At 39.3% G+C, this 23851-nt stretch overlaps 1 protein-coding gene across 7 annotated transcripts in view; it reads right to left on the minus strand.

Annotated features, from left to right (window-relative positions):
- The window catches only part of micall1a (MICAL-like 1a), a 43758-nt gene extending 33010 nt beyond the window's left edge, over window positions 1–10748 (minus strand). For all 7 annotated transcript variants that reach the window (XR_007898602.1, XM_051711870.1, XM_051711875.1 and 4 more), the window contains exon 1: window positions 10216–10748. Coding sequence is in view for 6 of the 7 variants with exons in the window: in XM_051711870.1 (XP_051567830.1) it covers window positions 10216–10358 (143 nt within the window). In the remaining variant the exon portion in view is untranslated. The remainder of the gene's footprint in view (window positions 1–10215) is intronic.
- Window positions 10749–23851: the final 13103 nt, after the last annotated feature.

Below are 23851 nucleotides of genomic sequence, written 5' to 3' on the forward strand. Positions count from 1 at the left end.
AATCACAATTAAAACAAGTGTTGACCAATGTGCTATACAGCAGCTGATTAACACAGAGAAACATACAATAAAATAACATTTAAGACACAAATACAAAATACAACTTCTAATGTTGGTTAAAAGCCAGGGAGAATAGGTATGTTTTCAGCTTGGTTTTAAAATCATGCATTGTTGAAGCAGTTCTAACGTAAATAGGCAGACTGTTCCGCAGTTTTTGGGCAGCTACTGCAAAAGCACGGTCACCCCTCATCTTTAGTTCAGATGAACTGTCAGCAGCTTCTGATCTGAAGATCTCAGTAATCTCAGGTGATTGTATGTAAAAGGTCAGCAAGATAAGAGAGTGCTGATCCATTAAGAGATTTAAAATCTAAAATCAATTCTTTAATGAACCAGAAGCCAGTGAAGAGAGTGTAACATCAGGGTAATATGTTCACGCTTACATGCATCCGTCAGCATTCTGGACCATTTGCAGTCAAGCAAGGGATGCATGGCTAATTCCTATATAAAGGGAATTGCAATAGACGAGTCGAGCAAAGAAAAAGGCGTGAATCACCTTTTCAAAATCCTTAAATTACAGGAAAGGGTTGACTGTAGAGAAAAGGGTTAGATGAAAAACACTAGCTTTTACAACAGCATTTATCCGTTTGCTGAACTTAAGGACACTGTCAAATACAAACCCTAACTTTTCACAGACAATATAGTGAAAGAAGCCAAATGGCCCAGATTAAAATTGGGGGGACCAGAAATATCAGACAGCCCAAATATAATTATTTAAGTTTTGCTATCATTAAGGCTTAAAACATTTAATGACATCCATGATTTCAAATTCGTTCAACAGGCCAGCAAGGGTTTTAGAGCATTTCAGTCGTAAATAAATGTGTGTCATCTGCATAACAGTGAAATGATACCTCATGTTTCTTTATGGAAGCATATACAGAGAAAATGGGACAGGGGCCAAGATAGAGCCCTGAGGAACCCCTCAGATAAGAGGAGCTGATGCAGAAGAGAATTCCCCAAGACGAATTGAGAAACTTCTGTTTGTAAAACAGGATTTAAACCAACTGAGAGCGATACATGAATCCCCAAACACAGCTCAAGGTGAGAGATAAAGCTGGTCTACAGCAGAGGTGCCCAGATTTTTTCCAATTAAGGGCCAACAATCAAACTTGATTGAGGGCAGTGGGCCAAAAGTAACTGTTGCATATATCAAACTGTATTATTTTAAAATTAAATATTAATACTGAAAAACACACAGAACTCTAAAATTAAAATCATCAAGTGTCCTATTAGGGCTGCACGATTATAGCAAAAATAATAATTGTCGATTATTGCCCTTGATATTTTAATCGCGATTATTAATGTCGATTAAAATATTAAATTACCGTGACATCACAAAGTAAGCAACCGTGCGGTTCTTCAGTTGTATATCAGCTGCAATCCAGTTTCTTTTAAGCATCTTTATGCATTAAATATTGTAATAATGTTTGTTAATGTTAGACCAAATACAACTTTTTAAATGGATATCTATAGTATAGAATAAATTAAATTATTGCTAAATTATTAGTCCACATACAGTAAATAATATGACATATTCAATATTCAAACTTATTAACAGCCGATTTAAATCGAATGTGTTCAGTAAGAGACGGGACTATTCATCCCGTCAGATCATCAATGGTGATCTTGTTCATATACGATCATTGTTAGATCATTTTTGGCCTCAGTGGTGCACTTTAGAAATTAAAAACAGTCATTTGCGATCGGAGTTTGTGTGAAATCTACTAATACCATCTGCGTGGCAAATGGGTCTTAATACAGCAGACTTGATAACAATGACGGTGATTCCTGAAATATGCTATTCATGCCATATTCTTTATGTTGGCTACACCTCCAAAACAAACAGAACACTTAAACTGAATTACTTTATTGCTATTTTGTACAAATCAAATTCACATTGGCCTACTTACTAACATGACAAAACAAAACTGTTATTACATTTTTAATAAATTGTACACATAAATCGAGCAACATGACAAACTGTCCCATTACAATGACTGCTGTCACTCACTGCAGGTTTGAGATCTGCATTACGACACGAGCTCAGTGATGCTCCACACAAAGTTCTGCACTCTCGCTAATGCTCTTATTAAAAACTAAGCTGTCTAATCAGCATCATAAATCAATTATTATTGTATTTAACATCTACATTCAAAGCGAGCGGTGCAATATGCAATGAATCCAAAATAATTCCAAAGTGCTTTTCGCTCTTGTGCTACAGCTTCTTTCTGAGTATCAGGTGATGTTTCTTCAGTATTCATTTTCATGTGCCACATGAACAGAGATAGAACATAAAGCAAGCATCTGGGCATTCAGACAGTTGTCATCACTGATAGGACAGAGGACTATTTTAAGCAGCTCTGATTGGCCATTGCGGTTTCATTGCTCAACGGACACGCCTGTGATTGGTTAGAATACTGTACATAACTGATTTGTATTTAGATTTGCACTACGTATGCGTGTATGCATATGTATGTATATATATATGTATGTGTGTGTATGTGTATATATATGTATATATACACTACAGGTCAAAAGTTTTGAAACACTCATTCTTTATTATAATTTTTCTTCACATTTTAGAATAATAGTAAAGTCATTAAAACTATGGAATAACATAAATGGAACTATGGGAATTATGTTGTGACTAAACAAAATCCAAAATAAATAAAAAATGTGTTATATTTGAGCATCTTCAAAGTAGTCACCCTTTGGCTAGAATTTGCAGACATGTACTCTTGACATTTTCTCAACCAACTTCTTGAGGTATCACCCTGGGATGCTTTTTAAACAGTATTGAAGGAGTTCCCATCTATGTTGGGCACTTATTGGCTGCTTTTCTTTATTATTTGGTCCAAGTCATCCATTTCAAAAACTTTTATTTTTTTTATTAAATTTTAGTTTTATAATGAAATAAATTAATATGGTGGCACAATTATATTTTTTTCTACTAAACTAATTTCAAACATTTAAGCATACACCTTCAGATCAAAAGATTTTTAAGATCATGAGAAACATTTCAGTCAAGTGTTTCAAAACTTTTGACCGGTAGTGTGTGTGTGTGTGTGTGTGTGTGTGTGTGTGTGTGTGTGTGTGTGTGTGTGTGTGTGTGTGTGTGTGTATATATATATATATATATATATATATATATATATATAGTCTATTGTGTATTCTATATATACTTTTTTCTTTTCAATATTTATCTATTTTTTATTCAATTTTAATTATTTTAAAAGTCTTGCTGCTGTTTTTGTATTGTTGAACACTGGAAGCTTCTGTCACCAAGACAAATTCCTTGTATGTGTAAGCATACTTGGCAATAAAGCTCATTCTGATTCTGATTCTGAATACTCAACCGCTGCAAAAACACGCTGTAAATAGAAACCATTGATGCAACAGAAGCAGACTTATATTGAATGCTGTAATCATCTGTTTTCGCAATTACATAATTGTAGCAGCCGTAATCGTAATGCGATTAGTTTTTCAATTAATTGTGCAGCCCTATGTCCTATACTTGCACAATGCACATAATTGATTTCAATATAATTTTTATGGATGTTGTGTCTCTTTCTCATTTGTGAGTCACTTTGAATAAAATTTCTGCTAAAAATGTAAGTCTCTTAAAACATGGTTACTGTCTCTTTAAGAACAGCACATCTCCTCACATCGAACACACGGTAGTTCTGTGCAGTTTTGCGGAGTTTTGGAGAGATGAAGATACAATGGTATTACATAATACTATCAAATAGCATATTGTTTTGTTTTGTGACAAAGAAGATATTAAAGATATTTCTTGGCTACACACTGTCCTGGATTTCACTCAGTATTACCATATACTGGGACTGCCAAATGTAACAGAATTATTTAATTAAACAATGCTGTAAAATGTTTTAGCATAGTTAATGCATTTAGCCTGCCTACATTTATTTTACATTAAAACTGTTTTCCTGTTGTGATATCAAAAACTTGAATTGTACTTTTGCTTCTTAAGAGGCGATGGATTAAGGCTGAATGCATCACACTGTGAAAGGAAATAAAAGCTACGAAGCACATTTCTGCATATTAAAAAATTGAGAGGCCTATTAATTTTGTTGACTCCAAAATATAATTACAATTAAGAACCTGCCGAAATATAGCATTGTATCTTATGGTTATTAAAGAGGCCCTATTATGCTTTTTGGGATTTTACCTTTCTTTAGTGTGCAATATAGCTGTTTGTGCATGTAAAAGGTCTGCAAAGTTACAAAGCACAAAGTCCACACAAAAGGGAGTTATTCTCTCCCACAGACAACTGGTTTGTAGTCCAGCCATTACTTCCGTAAAGTATCTATGTCACTATGTAACACATTTACATAATGCCTGCCTAAGGGCTACTTTGGCCCGCCCTCAAACAAACGTAGTTATAGCTGAGGCCAGCACGAGTTGGGTTAGTGTTGTCGCCATGTCGAGGAGACGCTGTTTTCTTCACTGCGAAAGCAAAACCTCTTTGTTTGGACTTCCAAAGGCAGATGAATTGAATTTTGGTTGAAATGTATTTTAATTATTTAGCAGTACAACCACAACCAATGCCAGATTTTCAAGACGGTTACTCCTGAAAGATGGTGCAGTTCCCACTTTGTTGGGACAATCTGGTGCTTCAGGATCACAACCTGTAAGTATGTTTGATTATTCGTGGATTTATCTGCTACTGAGAGTTCAAAAACAGAGTTTTGTGTTGTAGTTACGGTGTACACCCAGTGCACAGCTGTAGGACTCTGCTAACCTGACAGCTAATGTTATTGTGTTGAAACAGTTCTGCTTATCAGCTGCGGGCCCACTTTTACCTACAATTGTGTAGAATTATGCAGATTGTTTGTCGTTCTTACTATCATGAATAGGGATCAAGTGTGGAGATGGATTTATTTTTACAAATGGTCATTTTACATCTGCAATCTGCTAGTGCTCAGCTAACTTGCTATGTATCGTTATTGTTTTGGTAAGGGTTTTACTATTCAGCTGTTGGCCGCTTTTACCTAAAACTGTGTAACAAAATGGTCGATCTCAAGAGTCTTATATAATTATATAATTACAAGCTGTAATGTTACGGCCGCTATCCACGGTAGTCCACGACTAACTTGCTCACTAACCGGGAGAATGCCTCTGTTCTCCGTTCATAGCTCAGGTGACAAAAGTTTGGCTACACCCACTGTGAAACATCCTGCTCAAGTCGATCAGCTTGTTCTTCCAAACTTTCATTATCGGACTCAAACTCAAACTAGTACGGCAAAAACCGACGCCACGGTTACCATTGTTACAATAGTTTTTACAGCTGTTCAGGAAGCCTGAAACTCAGTTATGGTAAGGGACATTACACACTCTACACAGCTGACCAATCACAACAGACTGGGCCAGCTGACCAATCAGAGCAGATTGGGCTTTTCGGAAAGGGGGGCTTTAGAGAGACAGGAGCTAAATCAGAGCGTTTCAGACAGAGGGTGAAAAGAGGTGCTGCAGCAATGTACAGTATGAGAAAAATAATGTGTTTTGAACATAAAAGCATGTACACCCATTCTTGTAGACACCCAAAATAAAATTATGAACCTGTAAATGAGCATAAATATGGGCTCTTTAAAAAACTTGCAGCTTTCTGTTTTTAGGAAGATAGTTGCAAGTAAACGAGATATCCTCACGTTTGACAAACGAATTACAGTATGATGAACACAGATGTTATACACACCCCCAAAACGTGTTTTAGTCAGAATTAGGAGATGAAATATGAAGAATTAGTTTACTGCATTACCATTTTTGTCTAGCTGGCAGGGTAGAAATGGGATTTTTGAGAGTACTGGTCTGTTCACTTATAGTGCTTGTCATAATGGAACCATTGTTTATCCTGAAATGCTCCCTCACCTGACTTTATCAAGCCCGCTTCACGGGTGCGCTTCAGTGGTCGCATTCACGTGGATATGAAATGCTGCACAACGTATAGTGCGTGTTCAAGCCACATTTCATTTCGGATGACTGTACTCACTGTTTCATGAGTCCACCTAATTACCTGTCATTTCTTGACACTGCTTCAGTTCCCGCTCCGTTTTAAACCAGCTAGGTTCTATCTGGCATTATTGAAGGCACACCTCCGACTTTGGGGCTGGCCAATCATAGTGAAGATTTTGGGGTGGCACCTGGGATGGCCAATGGAGCGAACTTTCAGACAGCACTTATTTAAAGGTCATTGAAGTACGCATATACGTTAAAAAAAAAATCACTTATAATCTCTACTTTTCAAATAAGCTATAGTTTTTGTAATGCAAAAATACAACAAAACATGTTAAAACAAAAATGTTTATTAAGAGCAGCATCAATGCCATATTATTTATTAATTTCTTTCTATTTTTTCCCCTCTTGTCATCTATGACAAGGCGGGCCAAATCAAAGGTCATCATGGGCCAACTTTGGCCCGCAGGCCCTAGTTTGGGCACCTCTGGTCTATAGTATCAAAAGCTGCGTTAAGATCTAATAAAACCAGGAACGCAGAATCTCCTGAATCAACAGTTAAAAGAATATCATTGAAAACTTTTAAAAGGGCAGATTAAGTGCTGTGATATGTTAACGTCCTTTTGATTACAGCATTATTTATTCTTTGTTCAACAATCAGAAAAGTTAAACTTACATTTAAACTGTTTTTCAGAATTCCTGACATTTAATCGTAGAAAACATTCCCTGTCTTAGGTCAGTTAGGATCACTACTTTATTTGAAGAATGTGAAATGACAGAATAATAGTAGAGAGGATGATTTATTTTAGCTTTTATTTCTTTCATCACATTCCCAGTGGGTCAGAAGTTTACATACACTTTGTTAGTATTTAGTAGCATTGCCTTTAAATTGTTTAACTTGGGTCAAATGTTTTGGGTATCCTTCCACAAGCTTCTCACAATAAGTTGCTGGAATTTTGTCCCATTCCTCCAGACAGAACTGGTGTAACTGAGTCAGGTTTGTAGGTCTCCTTGCTCACACACACTTTTTCAGTTCTGCCCACAAATTTTCTATCAGATTAAGGTCAGGGCTTTGTGATGGACACTCCAATACCTTGATTTTGTTGTCCTTAAGCCATTTTGCCACAACTTTGGAGGTATGCTTGGGGTCATTGTCCATTTGGAAGACCCATTTGCGACTGAGCTTTAACTTCCTGGCTGATGTCTTGAGATGTTGCTTCAATATATCCACATAATTTTCCTTCCTCATGATGCCATCTATTTTGTGAAGTGCACCAGTCCCTCCTGCAGCAAAGCACCCCCACAACATGATGCTGCCACCCCCATGCTTCACGGTTGGGATGGTGTTCTTCGGCTTGCAAGCCTCACCCTTTTCCCTCCAAACATAACGATGGTCATTATGGACAAACAGTTCAATTTCTGTTTCATCAGACCAGAGGACATTTCTCCAAAAAGTAAGATCTTTGTCCCCATGTGCACTTGCAAACTGTAGTCTGGCTTTTTTATGGCGGTTTTGGAGCAGTGGCTTCTTCCTTGCTGAGCAGCCTTTCCGGTTATGTCGATATAGGACTCGTTTTACTGTGGATATAGATACTTGTCTACCTGTTTCCTCCAGCATCTTCACAAGGTCCTTTGCTGTTGTTCTGGGATTAATTTGCACTTTTCGCACCAAACTACGTTCATCTCTAGGAGACAGAATGCGTCTCTTTCCTGAGCGGTATGATGGCTGTGGTCCCATGGTGTTTATACTTGCGTACTATTGTTTGTACAGATGAACGTGGTACCTTCAGGTGTTTGGAAATTGCTCCCAAGGATGAACCAGACTCTTGTGTAATTTCTTTTGATTTTCCCATGATGTCAGGCAAAGAGGCACTGAGTTTGAAGGTAGGCCTTAAAATACATCCACAGGTACACCTCCAATTCAGTACACCTCCTATCAGAAGCTAATTGGCTAATTGTCTAAAGGTTTGACATCATTTTCTGGAATTTTTCAAGCTGCTTAAAGGCACAGTTAACTTAGTGTATGTAAACTTCTGACCCACTGGAATTGTGATATAGTCAATTAAAAGTGAAACAATCAGTCTGTAAATAATTGCTGGAAATATTACTTGTGTCATGCACAAAGTAGATGTCCTAAAGGACTTGCCAAAACTATCGTTTGCTAATATTAAATCTGTGGAGTGGTTAAAAAATTAGTTTTATTGACTTCAATCTAAGTTTATGTAAACTTCCAACTTCAACTGTACATATATACACCGATCAGCCACAACATTAAAACCACCTGCCTAATACTGTGGCGCCAAAACAGCGCCAACCCGCATCTCAAAATAACATTGAGATGATATTCTTCTCAGCACAATTGTACAGAGCGGTTATCGGAGTTACCGTAGACTTTATCAGTTCAAACCAGTCTGGCCATTCTCTGTTGACCTCTCTCATCAACAAGGCGTTTCCATCCGCAGAACTGCCGCTCACTGGATGTTTTTTGTTTCTGGCACCATTCGGAGTAAATTCTAGAGACTGTTGTGTGTGAAAATCCCAGAAATACTCAAACCAGCCCGTCTGGCACCAACAATCATCCATGCGATTATCTAATCAGTCAATCATGTGGCAGCAGTGCAGTGCATAAAATCATGCAGATACAGGTCAGGAGCTTTAGTTAATGTTCACTTCAACCATCAGAATGGGGAAAAATGTGATCTCAGTGATTTGGAGCGTGGCATGATTGTTGGTGCCAGATGGGCTGGTCTGAGTATAAGAACACACATTTGTCAGCATTATTTTGGGAACACAAGGGAATTTATTAGGCTTATTTATTTTGATTATTATTGTCTTTACATTTATAATTGTCTTTAGTTCTTAATCTGTAGGCTATTAGTAATTTTCCACCTGTTGTTGTTGACAGATGCTTGCGTGATGGCAAATGGTGCTGTTGGAGACGGTAAATGTTTGGAATTGGGGAGGTGGTTAAATAAGATTTTTTGACCACTTAGTTTTTTTATTGATTTTTTCATTAAGTTTAAAGTGGTTTGAATTTAGAAATGTCTTTTAAGTGTTTTGTGTTTCAATAAATGAATTAAATTTTTAAAGCAAAATAAATAAAGCAAAAAAAATTCACCGACCCTCGGCAGGGGAGTGACGATGTAATCGGATATGGTGATATTTTTTAAGGCAAATATCACTAAAATATTTTTTACATATCACCTAGCTCTAGTGATCAGTGATTTAAATATATAACAATACATTCTATAAGTATACACGTGGATGTATTATATAGATTTCTATCTATGGATGTAAGGTTATTTCTTGCACATTTATATGTATTTACAGGAGTATAGAGAGTAATCTTGAACCCCGTGATCAGAGAGACTGTTCTCTGTGTTTGATGTTGTTGTAGTGTATTCCAAATGAACAAATGTGTCAAGTGAACTTAAACAGATATCCCCTGCTCAGAGAGTAGGGAGCAAACAGTGAACACTGCGTAGGGACCCTGCGGATTGGAACAACCTCAAGACAGCAGCTTAAGTAGGCAGGAGAGAACTCACTAAGTTTTGGCACAGACCCTCAGTGTTGGGATATGAAACCTGCTGTTTCCATTTATAGAATTCAATACATTCTAATTACTGAGAACCAAACAGCTAACAATAGACCTTTCCACAGACTGTGATGACGCGTTTCCGCCTTATTTATCACAATTAATCAAGCAAACTTTCTATATTATAAATGTTTTAAATATTGAATATAAATGTATAACATTATGCTTATTGTTATATTACCTGTAATTAGTTTTAAAAACTGAATTTCCACAGCTGTGAGGGGGTTTCTATTACAGCTGCTGAGTGACAGTAAATCTGGCATCTTCTCTCATCTGACTGTCTTAATCCACCGCTCTCTATTTATTAACTCTTCTGGAAAGTCATTCAAATATAATAGTGGATTTTTTCTTTTGGTTTGGGAGCAAATGGGTAAATGAGAATAATATTTGTTGTGATCTCCCATTCACCACTGTTGAAGTTTACCCTGCAAACTTTTACTTCCGCGTTCCAAAACAAATCATCACAAACTCTGTTTTTCCCTACATTAAATCCGCCCTGAATATTATTAACATGACATTTCCCTTTGATGAGATTTGGCATGTTTAAAGAAGCAGAAAATGTATATAAATAAAGTATGTAAGATGCTCACATGAGATCAGGTCTGTGTCGGTGGATGATGGCACAGAATGCCAGTCCATCTCTAAAGGATGAAGTCATGTTTTTAATGTCCACATCAGTGTAACTCTCACACTGGATCCTGCACCAGTCCTGCAGAGCTTTCAGAGAAGCCATGGTGGAGATTCAGTCCCAAATCCACACTAAAGTCTGACCCTGAACTTTAAACACACATCAAGACCAGGATTTCATAAGAAACACTACTGCAAGTGTCTCTGTCCAGCTGCCACAACAACGGTTCCTTTTAATCAAAGCAGGCATGAATGAATCGTGATGAAGGGAAATTCGTCCATTTTATTCCAGAAGTCACGAACAGAGGCCTACAGCCCGTTACATGTGACTGTCCGTTCTTCAAAAGGAGACATTTCAACTCTCCTTTCGACTTCAACACAGTTAAACTTCCAAAACGATACAAAGTTTTAACCACAAACACTGAACTTGACGGACAAAAATAAGAAGACGCGTCGCACACACAAACACAATAGTTAATACGTCATGACGTCAAGAACTGTGGGAGTGTCGTCATCAGATCGAGTTGGATCAGCGGAAACTCCCGCTAATGATTGGACGAGTTGTCTATACGTCACCAGCTTGACAACGCCTTCTGATTGGATGGTTTATCTTTAAGCGTCAGGATGATTCTAATACTGCGTTCACGCCATGACGTATTTTCCGTAATTACGAGATTCCGACTTGTAAAAACGTCCTCGTATAATTTGTAATTACGGTAATTAGCAACTTAAATTCTGACACTTTGCCATTCCGACAGTAGAAAAACTATTTGTGCTTTTTTCTTTTTATTAATAGTAAATGGCTGAATAAATGTACTGGAAAGAAAATGATTAGTTATGTGTGACATCACTTTGTCCTGAACAATAATGAGTGATATGAAGGAGAATTTCCCTGACTCTCACATCTATATTTTCTATGTATGCCAAATATAAGAATATAAAATATCAAGGTAACCATCACTTCCCATGAGAGAATGTGTATTTTTATAATGAACTATTTCAGACTTTTCTGAGAAGGCTGTGGAAAAGAAATACATTATTACATTATAGAGATGGAATGGGAAGAAATTCAGTTTTACACAGAAAGAGTACAAGAAGACTACATGTATGGACATTTTTATTTTATACTGAATAAAAACCATGTCATTGTAAATCAAATCAAATCATCATTGTATGGACCTACAGAGCTGAGATATTCTTCTAAAAATCTTCATTTGTGTTCTGCAGAAGAAAGAAAGACATACACATCTGGGATGACATGAGGGTGAGTAAATGATGAGAGAATTTTCATTTTGGGGTGAACTATCCCTTTGTTCTAATTGTTAATTTGAAATAATATTCTTTTTAATAAAAAAAATAATAATTGCAGAATTAATGAATGATAATAACTTATGGAAAAGAAGTGACAATTATGTTATATATCGTATATTGAGCTGTATGGAATATACTGTATAGTAAATAGGTCAGTTATATAGGACAGAAGAGAGTAAAAACACACATTCATACACTATTACATCACCCTCATAATAATATTAATCAACAACCCAGTAAACAGCTGATTTAAATGCATGAGATTTGTCTTGTCTAATGTTAAACATTTCGAACTTAGTGGCTGTTTGCTTTTCTGCAACTTATACAATATGATGTCCCTCTGTTTACTATGAACGACTTCTCAACTGGCCAATCACAGAGCGCTTCTAAGAAGCTCGTAGCCAATCCGAACGCAGGAGGCGGGACCTGCCAGCGGTCTAGGGGTGTGTTCATTCAGAAGTGATCATCCCTATGCCCTATTGCCTTCGAAGACTTTACTATCCACTGTGAGAGCTTTGGAGGGCTAAAAGGTGTGTGGCTCAAAAATAAGGGTCATTCGGAACTCACTTTTTAGGTCATTTTTATTGTAAATTCTGTTTAAAGCGATTTTACAGCATGACTATCTTGATTTTTCAAAGTGCCCTTCGGAGGGTGGATTATCCCGTTTGGGCGTAGTCTTCTTCTTCTGTGGATTTACTGGTGGTTTGCAAACTACTATTTAAGTGCATACCGCCACCTCCTGTGCTGGAGTGTGAAAAGATTTCTTATACCCTGTTCCTAAAACCACTGTTTCTTATACATTTCATTATCGCCTTTATAATTTTACCATAAACTTGTCTTGTATTTAATATGTTGGTAACTGTGAGTTCATCACATCCTGTAACCTGCAGTTCTCTATGGAGTTCAGTCCTTTCCTGTTCATATCAGGGACATAATAACAACACGTTCAACCAATTTCCTGACATAATTCACATAATCCTGTATTGTTTTTATCTATTAGGTGAAAAGTAGCATTCATGTTTGTATGACGCATCCTTAAGTGTGTTAAAAATGACCTGTTTTTCTCTACTGAGGTTTTGAATGATTTTTTTTATACTGTGTTATATATTCTAAAATTGTTAGCCCGTTACAACCATCCCAATACTCCTGCCATTTACTGTTACAAGCATCCAAAATTATGCTTTTTCCTTCTGTCTTACTTAGTGTGACTGTCATAGTTGGATTAGTTTAAGTGACTCTTTAACAGTTTAAGTCTCATCTGTTATTGTTATAGGTGATGTCAATGTACATGACAATACTGCTCAAGCTAACGAACTGATGTCTGTATTTGAATGTTTCAACCTTATACAGCATGTTAACTTCACAACTCACTCTAGGGGTCATATATTATTTATTTGCACATCTGGCTTCACTGACGTGCACAGAACGGGGGCTACAGGGGTGCAAGCCTGTGCCCCTTTCATTCACAAATGTAAAGGTGCCCTTTTAAGTGGAGGTGTCTTTACAAAAGCACTTAACCAAAATAAAAATGTTGTGGTAATCAACATTATGCCACAAATGCTGTCGATTGAGCTGAACTTGTATTGAATATGGAACATTCCTTTAAGACTAGTCTGGTTCGTGTTTCACCCTGGTTCACTCTGAGCTCTGGGCTATTAAAGCTGAAGGTTGTCGCCTTGAAAGGTTGTATAAGAAAACTGGACTTACTGTTCACTCTTTGGCTTACGCAGAGCACCTGCTTAACTATCGGGATGCTCCTCCTATCTCACTTCCTCTATTAAAAACTCTAGATGCAGACCTAAAGCACTATTTGCAACCGTAAACAATCAGATTAAGCCCCCAGAACATGATGTCTCTGGCTCTGATGAGCTTGTGCATAGCTTTCTTCTGTTCTTCACAGACAAATTAAAGTCTATCTATTTGTCTATCACAAATTATACTCTACATACTTCTCACATTGGGTCTATGTCGCTACTGCTGCTATTATTATTTTCTGTCCACCTTTACTCCTTCTACTCCTGCTGTAAGTGAACTAATTATGAAGCCTAACTCTACTTCCTGTCAACTTGAACCTGCTCCCACCTCTCTGATTAAACTGTGTGTCTCAGATATCTCAGCTACCATCTCGCATTTGATTAATTGTAGCCTAACCTCAGACAGTCCCTCCAGAGCTAAAAATGCTGCTGTCACCTCAAGAGACTCGGCAGCACTTATTTCACTCCTCGTCTGACTGCAGCCACTTTCTCTCATCTCCTTTCAAAGCTGTCAGCCACAGCAGCTTACTAGAAACGCTTAATGTTTTTGACCACCAGATGGAAATAAATTGAACCTTGTACAAAAACTTCGAGTAATGAACACATTTTCAATACATTTGTAATGAAAGCCCCATTGGTTCAGAAATCACTACCCATTACTACAGCCGTGTTTGGAAAGGTATACTATCATACTACTCTTACTACTTCTGCTATATCTGTCTATGGCAGAGCTAGTAATATTAGTATGGTAGTAAACCAACCCGAACCAGGCCTACATCCTCGTTTCCTCGCTCCTCCGTCCTAAAACCCATGACCTGGAAACTGATCAAAGTCCTCCATCATGAACAATGCGGGCACAGAGGAGTTTATGGGATGAATATAGTATCAAAATGATTCACAAATGTGTAAACACATCCATCAATTTGATAAATGTCATACATGCATCTTACTATCCACACACAAATTCCTTTCAACCTGTGTCTGTGAAATTTATTATTAAATGAATGTGCAGCTATTTGTCCAAATACAGACATATTTGTGAATTTAAATGTTCCCTTTTGTACAAATAAATCACAGTTTGTGGATGCAACCAAATGAAGATGTTTAAAATGAAACACAAAATGGTCTTGTGAAGTATCGAATGTGCATTTGTGGATCAAGTGACATGCGTGCATTCATTGACATCTTTTTGTGTGTTTTCTGGTTCATTAATTTGAAGTTTGAGACTTCCTTCCCGCTGGTTTTGCCTTGCACGATCCACACACATGTATTTAAACAACCACACGTAACTTTGTGAATAATAAAAGCAGCTACCAATAGATGGTGGTCTCATTTAACAGATGTACTATTAGGCAGGGCATGGTTTATTCACAAGGTCACTTGGCATGCAAAGTTTACCAGCGCCAATTCAAATTGAGATCAGCAGAAAGAATCAAAGGTTTGTCTAAAATTTTCTCATATATAACCAAGGATAATGTCCTGTCACATTGTAAAAGGCAAAAAAGGGCCATTTTAGAGTGTAAGTCCTGGTGACAATACGTTTGTGTGACATGTCAGTAACTTTCTAGCTAATAGGATTCCAACACTTTTGTACCAGGTCAGCATTAGAGTCGGCTACTTCAATCTTTTTTTTTTTTTTATTATGATTAACATTTTTATTGATTCATACATCTAACACATAAAAGCAAAACATATATACACACAATCAACATTTAACTCTCACTACCACCCTTTCCCCAACCCCACCCGACCCTCAACAAACACCCCTGTGGTCACACATGAGCACATACACACACAAGAAAATGTGTGTATAAACCCCACCTGATCTATATGTATAAGAGATGTCATTGCTTTACTTAATCGGTTAGCCAAAATTTTTGATCATATTTTTACGTCTAGCTGGATCAGGGAGATTGGACGGTAACTCTTACACTCGCTTGGATCTTTGTCCTTTTTAAGAATCTGATCTGAGACTGATCCGGGCTTGTGTCATGGTTGGCAGAAGCTTTCCATTCTTTAATGATTCCGTATAAACTTCTAACAAAAGTGGAGCCAGTTCTGTAGAATAAGATGAATTCAGCGGCAAAGCCATCTGGCCCCGGAGCCTTGTCTGTGGGCAAGGCCTTAATTAAAAGTATGACTGTCTTGCCCTGAATAGCCAAAACTCCACCTTCCATGACAAAATAGTATTATATGTGTATTTCAATTGGGTCAATTCTCTGAGGCTATCAGACGACACTCGCCGCTTCAGCTCTGCCTCAGCACTTTTAATATTCACTTCCAACTCCACGAGTTCTCGTGCTTTGGATTTTTTGATGAATGAGGCATACTGTATGATCCGACCCCTAAGAACCGCCTTAAGTGCCTACCAAGCCATGCCCACAGAGGATACTGAGGACCAGCTGGTCTCCATATAAACATTGATTTCAGCCTTTAACATTTGTTGAAATTCAGGATTTTGCAAAAGGGATACATTAAAGCATCAACTATATGATTTCTTTTTCTCCGTACGTGGCAACACCTCTAAACTCACCAGGGTGTGATCTGAGACTAAGATGTTTCCAATTGAGCAATCAACAATAGATGAAATGAGGGACTTAGATATAAAAAAATCTATGCTAGAATAAATCTTATGGACTGATGAAAAAATGTATAGTCCCTACCAGATGGGTTCAAAAGTCTCCAAATATTTGTAAGACCAAGATTTTTATACATTCTGTGAAGCGTCACTGTTGCTCTAGGGGGCTTACACACTTTTGCTTCACTATGATCAAGGACTGAGTCCATCAAAAGATTAAAGTCTCTTCCCAATATTGTATCATGAATGGTGCCAGCGGCTTGCAATATCCCCTCAAGATCTATAAAAAAGCCCTGATCATCAGCATTAGGTGCATAAATATTAGCAAAAATCAACCTTTCCCCCTGAATTTCTGCTAAAACAATAATGACTCTTTCTAACTTGTCTTTAATCTGTTTGAGACAGTTGAAATTTAGATGCTTACTTATCAATGTAATGACTCCTCTGCTCTTAAGCCAGCACTAAAGAAAACATGTCCACCCCATATCTTCCCTAATTTTTCAGCTTCCTGTGGGGAAAGATGCGTTTCTTGAAGAAACACTATATCATATTTCTTATGTTTAAGAAATAACCTTCCTTCATTTTATGGGGTGCTCCAACCCATTCACATTCCACATGGAGAGAGACAATCCACTCATATTAACATTTGACATTTTGACATATTAGAAAAAAATAGATTGTGTGTCAAAATGACCACATTCCAACATTAGTGCAACAATCAAACCCCGAACATCCCCCAGCACAAAAAAAGAAAACAGAAAAAAGAAAAACTTGCGCATTAACCCCACGCACGACAGTGCCAACTGGCGTCCATCCCTCAAACAGTCCATGCACACCTACGAGAGCCCCCGCGACAACTTTACCATTGGATTGCTGAAGTCCGGTGCTTCTATACAAATTTTGTGAGACAGAATTACACAACCTATAAAACAAACTCCAGCCAATAGGAGGCATAAGCACAAAGAACGTGCAGATTCATCCACTACACTGTCCCGAAGGACTGTTACTACACAAAACAAACTCCAGCCACTAGGCGGAACCAGCACAAAAAGAAATAAAAGGCATCCAATTTCCCCGGACGGTCAAATTAATGTTCAGTGAGTCAGGCCCACTCGGCTGCAATGTATCACAAAATGACTAACTCAATCCACTGACTTTATGAAGGACAATGCTTGTTGGGGACATGTAAATACTTTGCGGCCATCCTTAGCATCTATTCTCAATTTGGCCGGGAACATCAATGCAAAAATGACCTTCCATTGATGTAAGAGTTTCTTGCATTCCTTGAATTGATCACGTTTCTCTCTTGTCAAATTAGCAAAGTCTGGGAATAAGAAAATATTGTGGTTCTTCCAAGAAAGCCTTCCTTTACTCCTCGCCTTGCATAACATGAGATCTTTATCGGATGATCTCAGAAATTTGGCCAGAATTGATCGAGGCCTGTCTCCCTCAGCGGATCGCAGAGCCAGAACTCTATGAGCTCGCTCGATATCCAGCTTATGGCCTGTTATGTCATGCAGATTCGGAAAGAGCCCGTCCAGAAATTCCACCATATTCTGACCCTCTGCTCACTCAGGAATTCCAACAATTCGGACATTATTCCGCCGGTTACAATTCACCATATCTTCCAACTTTTCCCAAACACGCTACAAGTCCCCCTTGGTTGCTAGCGGATTAGCAGCTAATTCCCTCTCCGATGACCCCAGATAATTGACCCGTTTCTCAACATCTGCCACTCTTGTAACCATCTCAGTGAATTTCGTCTCCATGGCAGTGATCGATCAACGTATTACAGCAAGCTCCTCCAAGTCAGCAACAACCTTCATCAGCATTGCTGACACGTTCATCAATTGTCGCCGAATTTCCTTCACCTCACCAGCCAAATCGACTCCAGGGCTTGCGCCTGCTTCTCGGGGGCTTCAGCTTGAGCATGTAAGTTTCTTTTAATGTCTCCAGAGCCTGAGGATTTTGAATTCTTTGACATATTGTCTTCCTGGAACAGTTAAGAATAAGGGTGTATCGAGTCTCAGCGGTTTATGACACAAAAGTATTAAAACTAGCAAAGTGCGGAAAGCTCACCGTTCACACATCCAAACCTTGCATGGTGCCACACGACTCCTCTGCCTCAGCACTTTTAATATTCCCTTCGAATTCCATGAGTTCTTGTGCTTTGGATTTTTTGGTGAATGAGGTATACTGTATGATCCAGCCCCTTAGAACCGCCTGAAGTGCCTCCCAAGCCATGGCCACAGAGGATACTGTGGACCAGTTGGTCTCCATATAGACATTAATTTCAGCCTTTAGCATTTCAAATCAGATCATATCATTTTATTGTCACACAGCCATATACACAAGTGCAATGGTGTGTGAAATTCTTGGGTGCAGTTCCGATCAACATAGCAGTCGTGACAGTGATGAGACAGTGCCAGTTTACCATAACATCAAATTAACACAACACAATTTAAACATCTGATATACACATAATTACACTCAACAATACACAAATAATAACATACACTGTACAGTATACAATACGCACTATATAGATACACATTATTCAATAAAAATAAAAAATAAAAATATATAAAAAAGTATATATAGTATATATAGAATGTACAGTATTGTACTGTATTGACATTCAGGGTGTCGGTTGATAGTCAGTTGTTAAGAGAGAATATAATATAATAATAATATAATTTATGACAGTCCGGTGTGAGATATAAGAGTAAGAGTAATAAAGTGCAGTGCTGATGTATATTGATCGTGGGAGATCAAGAGTTCAGAAGTCTGATTGCTTGGGGGAAGAAGCTATCATGGAGTCGGCTGGTGCGGGTCCTGATGCTGCGATACCGCCTACCTGATGGTAGCAGTGAGAACAGCCCATGGCTCGGGTGGCTGGAGTCTCTGATGATCCTCCGAGTTTTTTTCACACACCGCCTTGTATATATTTCCTGGAGGGAGGAAAGCTCACCTCCGATGATGTGTCTGGCAGTTCGCACCACCCTTTGCAGTGCTTTGCGGTTGTGGGCGGTGCTATTGCCGTACCAGGCAGAGATGCAGCCAGTCAGAATGCTCTCTACAGTGCAGGTGCAGAACCGTGTGAGGATGTGAGCTATGTGTTGCCACACAGTCATGTGTGTACAGGGAATACAGGAGTGGGCTGAGAACACAGCCCTGCGGGGCTCCAGTGTTGAGGGTCAGTGAGGAGGAGATGTTGCTGCCTATTCTAACCACCTGGCGTCTGCCTGACAGGAAGTCCAGGATCCAACTGCACAGCGAGCTGTTTAAGACCAGAGCCCGGAGTTTCTCATCTAGCTTGGAGGGCACTATGGTGTTGAATGCTGAGCTGTAGTCTACAAACAACATTCTCACATAAGTGTTCTTTTTTTCCAGGTGGGAGAGAGCAGTGTGTATTGTTGATGCAATGGCATCATCAGTGGAGCGGTTGTTGCAGTAAGCAAACTGCAGCGGGTCAAGAGAGAGAGGCAGCACAGAGCAGATGTAATCTCTGATTAGTCTCTCAAAGCATTTGTTGATGATGGGGGTCAGAGCAACAGGACGCCAGTCATTTAAGCAAGTTATTTTTGATTGTTTTGGAACAGGCACAATGGTGGATGTTTTAAAGCATGTGGGGACTACAGACAAAGAGAGGGAAAGGTTGAAAATGTCAGTAAAAACACCAGCCAGCTGGTTCGCGCACGCTCTGATGACGCGGCCCGGAATGCCATCTGGGCCTGTGGCTTTGCGGATATTCACCCGTTGGAAGGATCGGGTTACATCCGCAACAGAGAGTGAACTAACCTCTGTAGCTTCAGCCACGAGAGCTCTCTCCGCGAGCGCGGTGTTATTTCCCTCGAAACGAGCATAAAAAGTATTTAGCTCATCCGGGAGAGAGGCAGCGGTGTTCATGGCAGAGTTTTTATTCCCTTTAAAGTCCGTGATGATGTTAATTCCCTGCCACATGCTTCTAGAGTTGGTGGTGTTAAACTGTCCTTCAATCCTGCTCCTGTACTGGCGTTTTGCAGTTCTGATAGTTTTTCGGAGGGCATAACTGGCTTGTTTATGCTCCTCCGCGTTCCCGGAATTAAAAGCGGAGGTCCGCACATTAAGTGCCATGCAAACATCACTATTAATCCAAGGTTTCTGATTCGGATAGATCCGTATTGTTATGGTTGGAACCACGTCCTCTACGCACGTTCTGATGAAACACATTACGCTATCAGCATAAAGCTCGATGTCGTCATCAGAGGCGGACCGGAACATCTCCCAGTCCGTGTGATCAAAACAGTCTTGTAGCGTAGAATCTGATTGGTCCGACCAGCACTGGATCGTTCTGAGGGTGGGTGCTTCCTGTTTCAATTTCTGCCTGTAAGTGGGCAGAAGCAGAATGGAAGAGTGGTCCGATTTGCCAAATGGTGGGCGGGGGAGGGATTTGTAGCCATCCCGGAAGGGAGAGTAGCAATGGTCCAAAACCCGGTCCCCTCGTGTGTTGAAACTAATGTGCTGGTGGTATTTTGGTGCGACTGATTTTAAACATTTGTTGGAATTCAGGATTTTGCAAAAGGGATACATTAAAGCACCAACCATATGATTTCTTTTTCTCTGTATGTTGCAACACCTCTATACACCAGGGCATGATCTGAGACTAAAATGTTTCCAATTGAGCAATCAACAACAGGTGAAATGAGGGACTTAGATATATAAAAAAACTATTCTAGAGTAAATCTTATGGACTGATGAAAAAATATATATAGTCCCTACCAGATGGGTTCAAAAGTCTCCAAATATCTATAAGACCAAGATTTTTTCACATCCTGTGAAGCATCAGTGTTGCTCTAGGGGGAGTCGCGTGGTGCCATGCTGGGGTCGGATGTGTGAACGGCGAGCTATGTGCACTTTGCTAGTTTTTATTCTTTTTTATGTCATAAACCGGTGAGATTCGATGCACCCTGCTACATAACTGTTCTATGAAGTCAACATGTCAAAGAATTCAAAATCCTCAGGCTCTGGAGATATTAAAAGACACTTACATGCTCAAGCTGATACCCCAGACAGTGTCGCAGACCAGGGACTCAATTTGGACGGTGCGGCAGGAGAAATTCAACGTCAGCTGTCCAGCATGTCTGTAATGCTGGCAAAGGTCATGGGGGACTTGGAGGATCTTTGTAACAAGGTTAAAATGGGAAAGGAGGAGTCGGGAACCGGCTGAACGGTCAAAATAATATTTAATAAAACAAAAAGACACAACACAAACGCACACACGGCAGCTGTGTGTGCCTCTCTCTCACGAACTGCCACATCCCACTGCACTTATCCCTCTCCTCGGCTGCTTAGGGCATGCGATCGGCTGATTAGTCCGATTGGGGGCCAGGTATGCGTAGTCACGGCCTGGCCCTGCCTTCCTCCTTGTCACAATCTTGCTGTAATACGTCGATCGATTACTGCGATGGAGAGGAAATTCACTGAGTTCGTTACAAGAATCGGGGACGTTGAGAATGGATCGATTATCTGGAGTCATCGGAGAGGGAATTAGTTGCAAATCCACTAGCATCCAAAGCAGATTTGGAACGCGTTTGGGAAAAGTTGGAAGACCTTGAGAATCATAATCATTGAAACAACGTCCGAATTGTTGGAATTCCTGAGCATGAGGAAAACCGAGATATGGTGGAATTCCTGGACGAGCTCTTTCTGAGTCTGCTCAACATAACAGGCCATAAGCTGAAAATCGAGCGAGCTCACAGAGTTCTGGCTCAGAGATCCGATGAAGGAGACAGGCCCCGATCAATTCTGGCCAAATTTCTGAGATCATCCGATAAAGATCTTGAGTTATGCGAGGCAAGGAGTAAAGCAATGCTTTATTGGAAGAACTACAACATTTTCTTGTTCCTGGACTTTGCGAATTCGACAAGAGAGAAACATGATCGATTCAAGGAATGCAAGAAACTCTTACATCAATGGAAGATAGCTTTTGCACTGATCTTTCTGGAAAAATTGAGAATAGATCCTAAGGATGGCCACAAAATATTTACATGCCCACAGCAAGCATTGCCTTTCATAGAGACAATGGGGTGAGTAAGCCATTTGGTGTTTCTCACATTGCCCCCATGTGAGCTCGTCTCGCTGTACATACACTTGACTGTCTGAGGAAGCTGGGTGCCTTTTTGTTTCTTTTTGTGTTGGTTCCGCCTAGCGGCTGGAGTTTGTTTTGTGTAGTAACACTCCTTCAAGAAACTCTTGCATCGACGGAGGATCACTTTGCACTGATGTTCCCAGCGAAATTGAGAATAGATACTAAGGATGGATGCAAAATATTTACATGCCCACAACAAGCGATGTCTTTCATAAAATCAAAGGACTGAGGAAGTCATAGTGTGTTTCTCACATTGCTCCCAAGTGAGCTTGACTCACTGAACATTCACTTGACTGTCCGAGGAAGCTAGGCACCTTTTTTATTTCTTTTTGTGCTGGCTCCGCCTAGCGGCTGGAGTTTGTTTTGGGGAATGACACTCCTTCGGGACAGTTGTGGATGAAACTGCGTGTTCCTTGTGCTTATGCCTCTTATTGGCTGGAGTTTGTTTTGTGGAGTATTTTTTGCAGGTCATTGGAGGGATTAGGTCAGCTGCTGCACTCATGAACGGCTCACTGAACATTTGTTTGACTGTCCAAGGAAACTGAATGGCTTTTTTGTGTGTGTGTGTGTGTGTGCTGGTTCCACTAGCAGCTGGAGTTTATTTTGTGGAGGAACACACCTTCGAGACAGTTTTGTGAATGAATCTACACATTCTTTGTGTTTATTTTGCCTATTGGCTGGAGTTTGTTTTATAGATTATTTTCTGTTATGTAATTCTGTCTCACAAAATTTGTACAGAAGCACCAGACTCGAGCAATCTGATGGCAAAGTTGTCACGGGGGCTCTCATAGGCGTTCATGGACCTTTTGAGTTTAGAGGGATTGTCGCCGGTTGGCACTTTCGTGCACGGGGTTAATGCGCACGTTTTTCTTTTTTCTGTTTGTTGTGTTCGGGGGTTGATTGTTTCACTAATGGGGAATGTGGTCTGTATAATTTTGTTTTTCACACACAATATTTTTTTTTATTATATCAATATGTCAGTTGTTAATATGAGTGTACTGTCTCTCTCCACATGGAATGTGAATGGGTTGGGGCACTCCATAAAAAGAAGGAAGGTTATTTATTTTCTTAAACATAAGAAATATGATATAGTGTTTCTTCAAGAAACACATCTCTTCCCGCAGGAAGCTAAAAAATGTGTTTTCTTTAGTGCTGGCTCAAGTAAGAGCAAGGGAGTCATTACATTGGTAAATAAACATCTATAATTCAAATGTCTCAAACAGACTAAAGATAAATTAGGGAGAGTAATTATTGTTTTAGCTGAAATTCAAGGGCAAAGTCTGATTTTGGCTAATATTTACACACCTAACGCTGATGATCAGGACTTTTTTATAGATCTTGAAGGGATATTGCAAGCCGCTGGCACCCCTCATGATATAATATTGGGAGGAGACTTTAATCTTTTGATGGATTCAGTCCTTGATCATAGTGAAGCAAAAGTGTGTAAACATCCTAGAGCAACACTGACGCTTCACAAGATGTGTAAAAATCTTGGTCTTTCGGATATTTGGAGACTTTTGAACCCATCCGGTAGGGACTATACATTTTTTTCATCAGTCCATAAGATTTATTCTAGAATAGATTTTTTTTTTTTTTTATATCCAAATCCCTAATTTCATCTGTTGTTGATTGCTCAAATGGAAACATTTTCGTCTCAGATCACGCCCTGGTGAGTTTAGAGGTGTTGCCACATTCGGAGAAAAAGAAATCATATAGTTGGCACTTTAATGTATCCCTTCTGCAAAATCCTGATTTCCAACAAATGTTTTTATATGGAGACCAACTGGTCCCCAGTATCCTCTGTGGGCGTGGCTTGGGAGGCACTT

Source organism: Myxocyprinus asiaticus, chromosome 12, assembly GCF_019703515.2.
Source record: "Myxocyprinus asiaticus isolate MX2 ecotype Aquarium Trade chromosome 12, UBuf_Myxa_2, whole genome shotgun sequence".
In the NCBI taxonomy this organism is placed as follows: Eukaryota; Metazoa; Chordata; class Actinopteri; order Cypriniformes; family Catostomidae; genus Myxocyprinus; species Myxocyprinus asiaticus.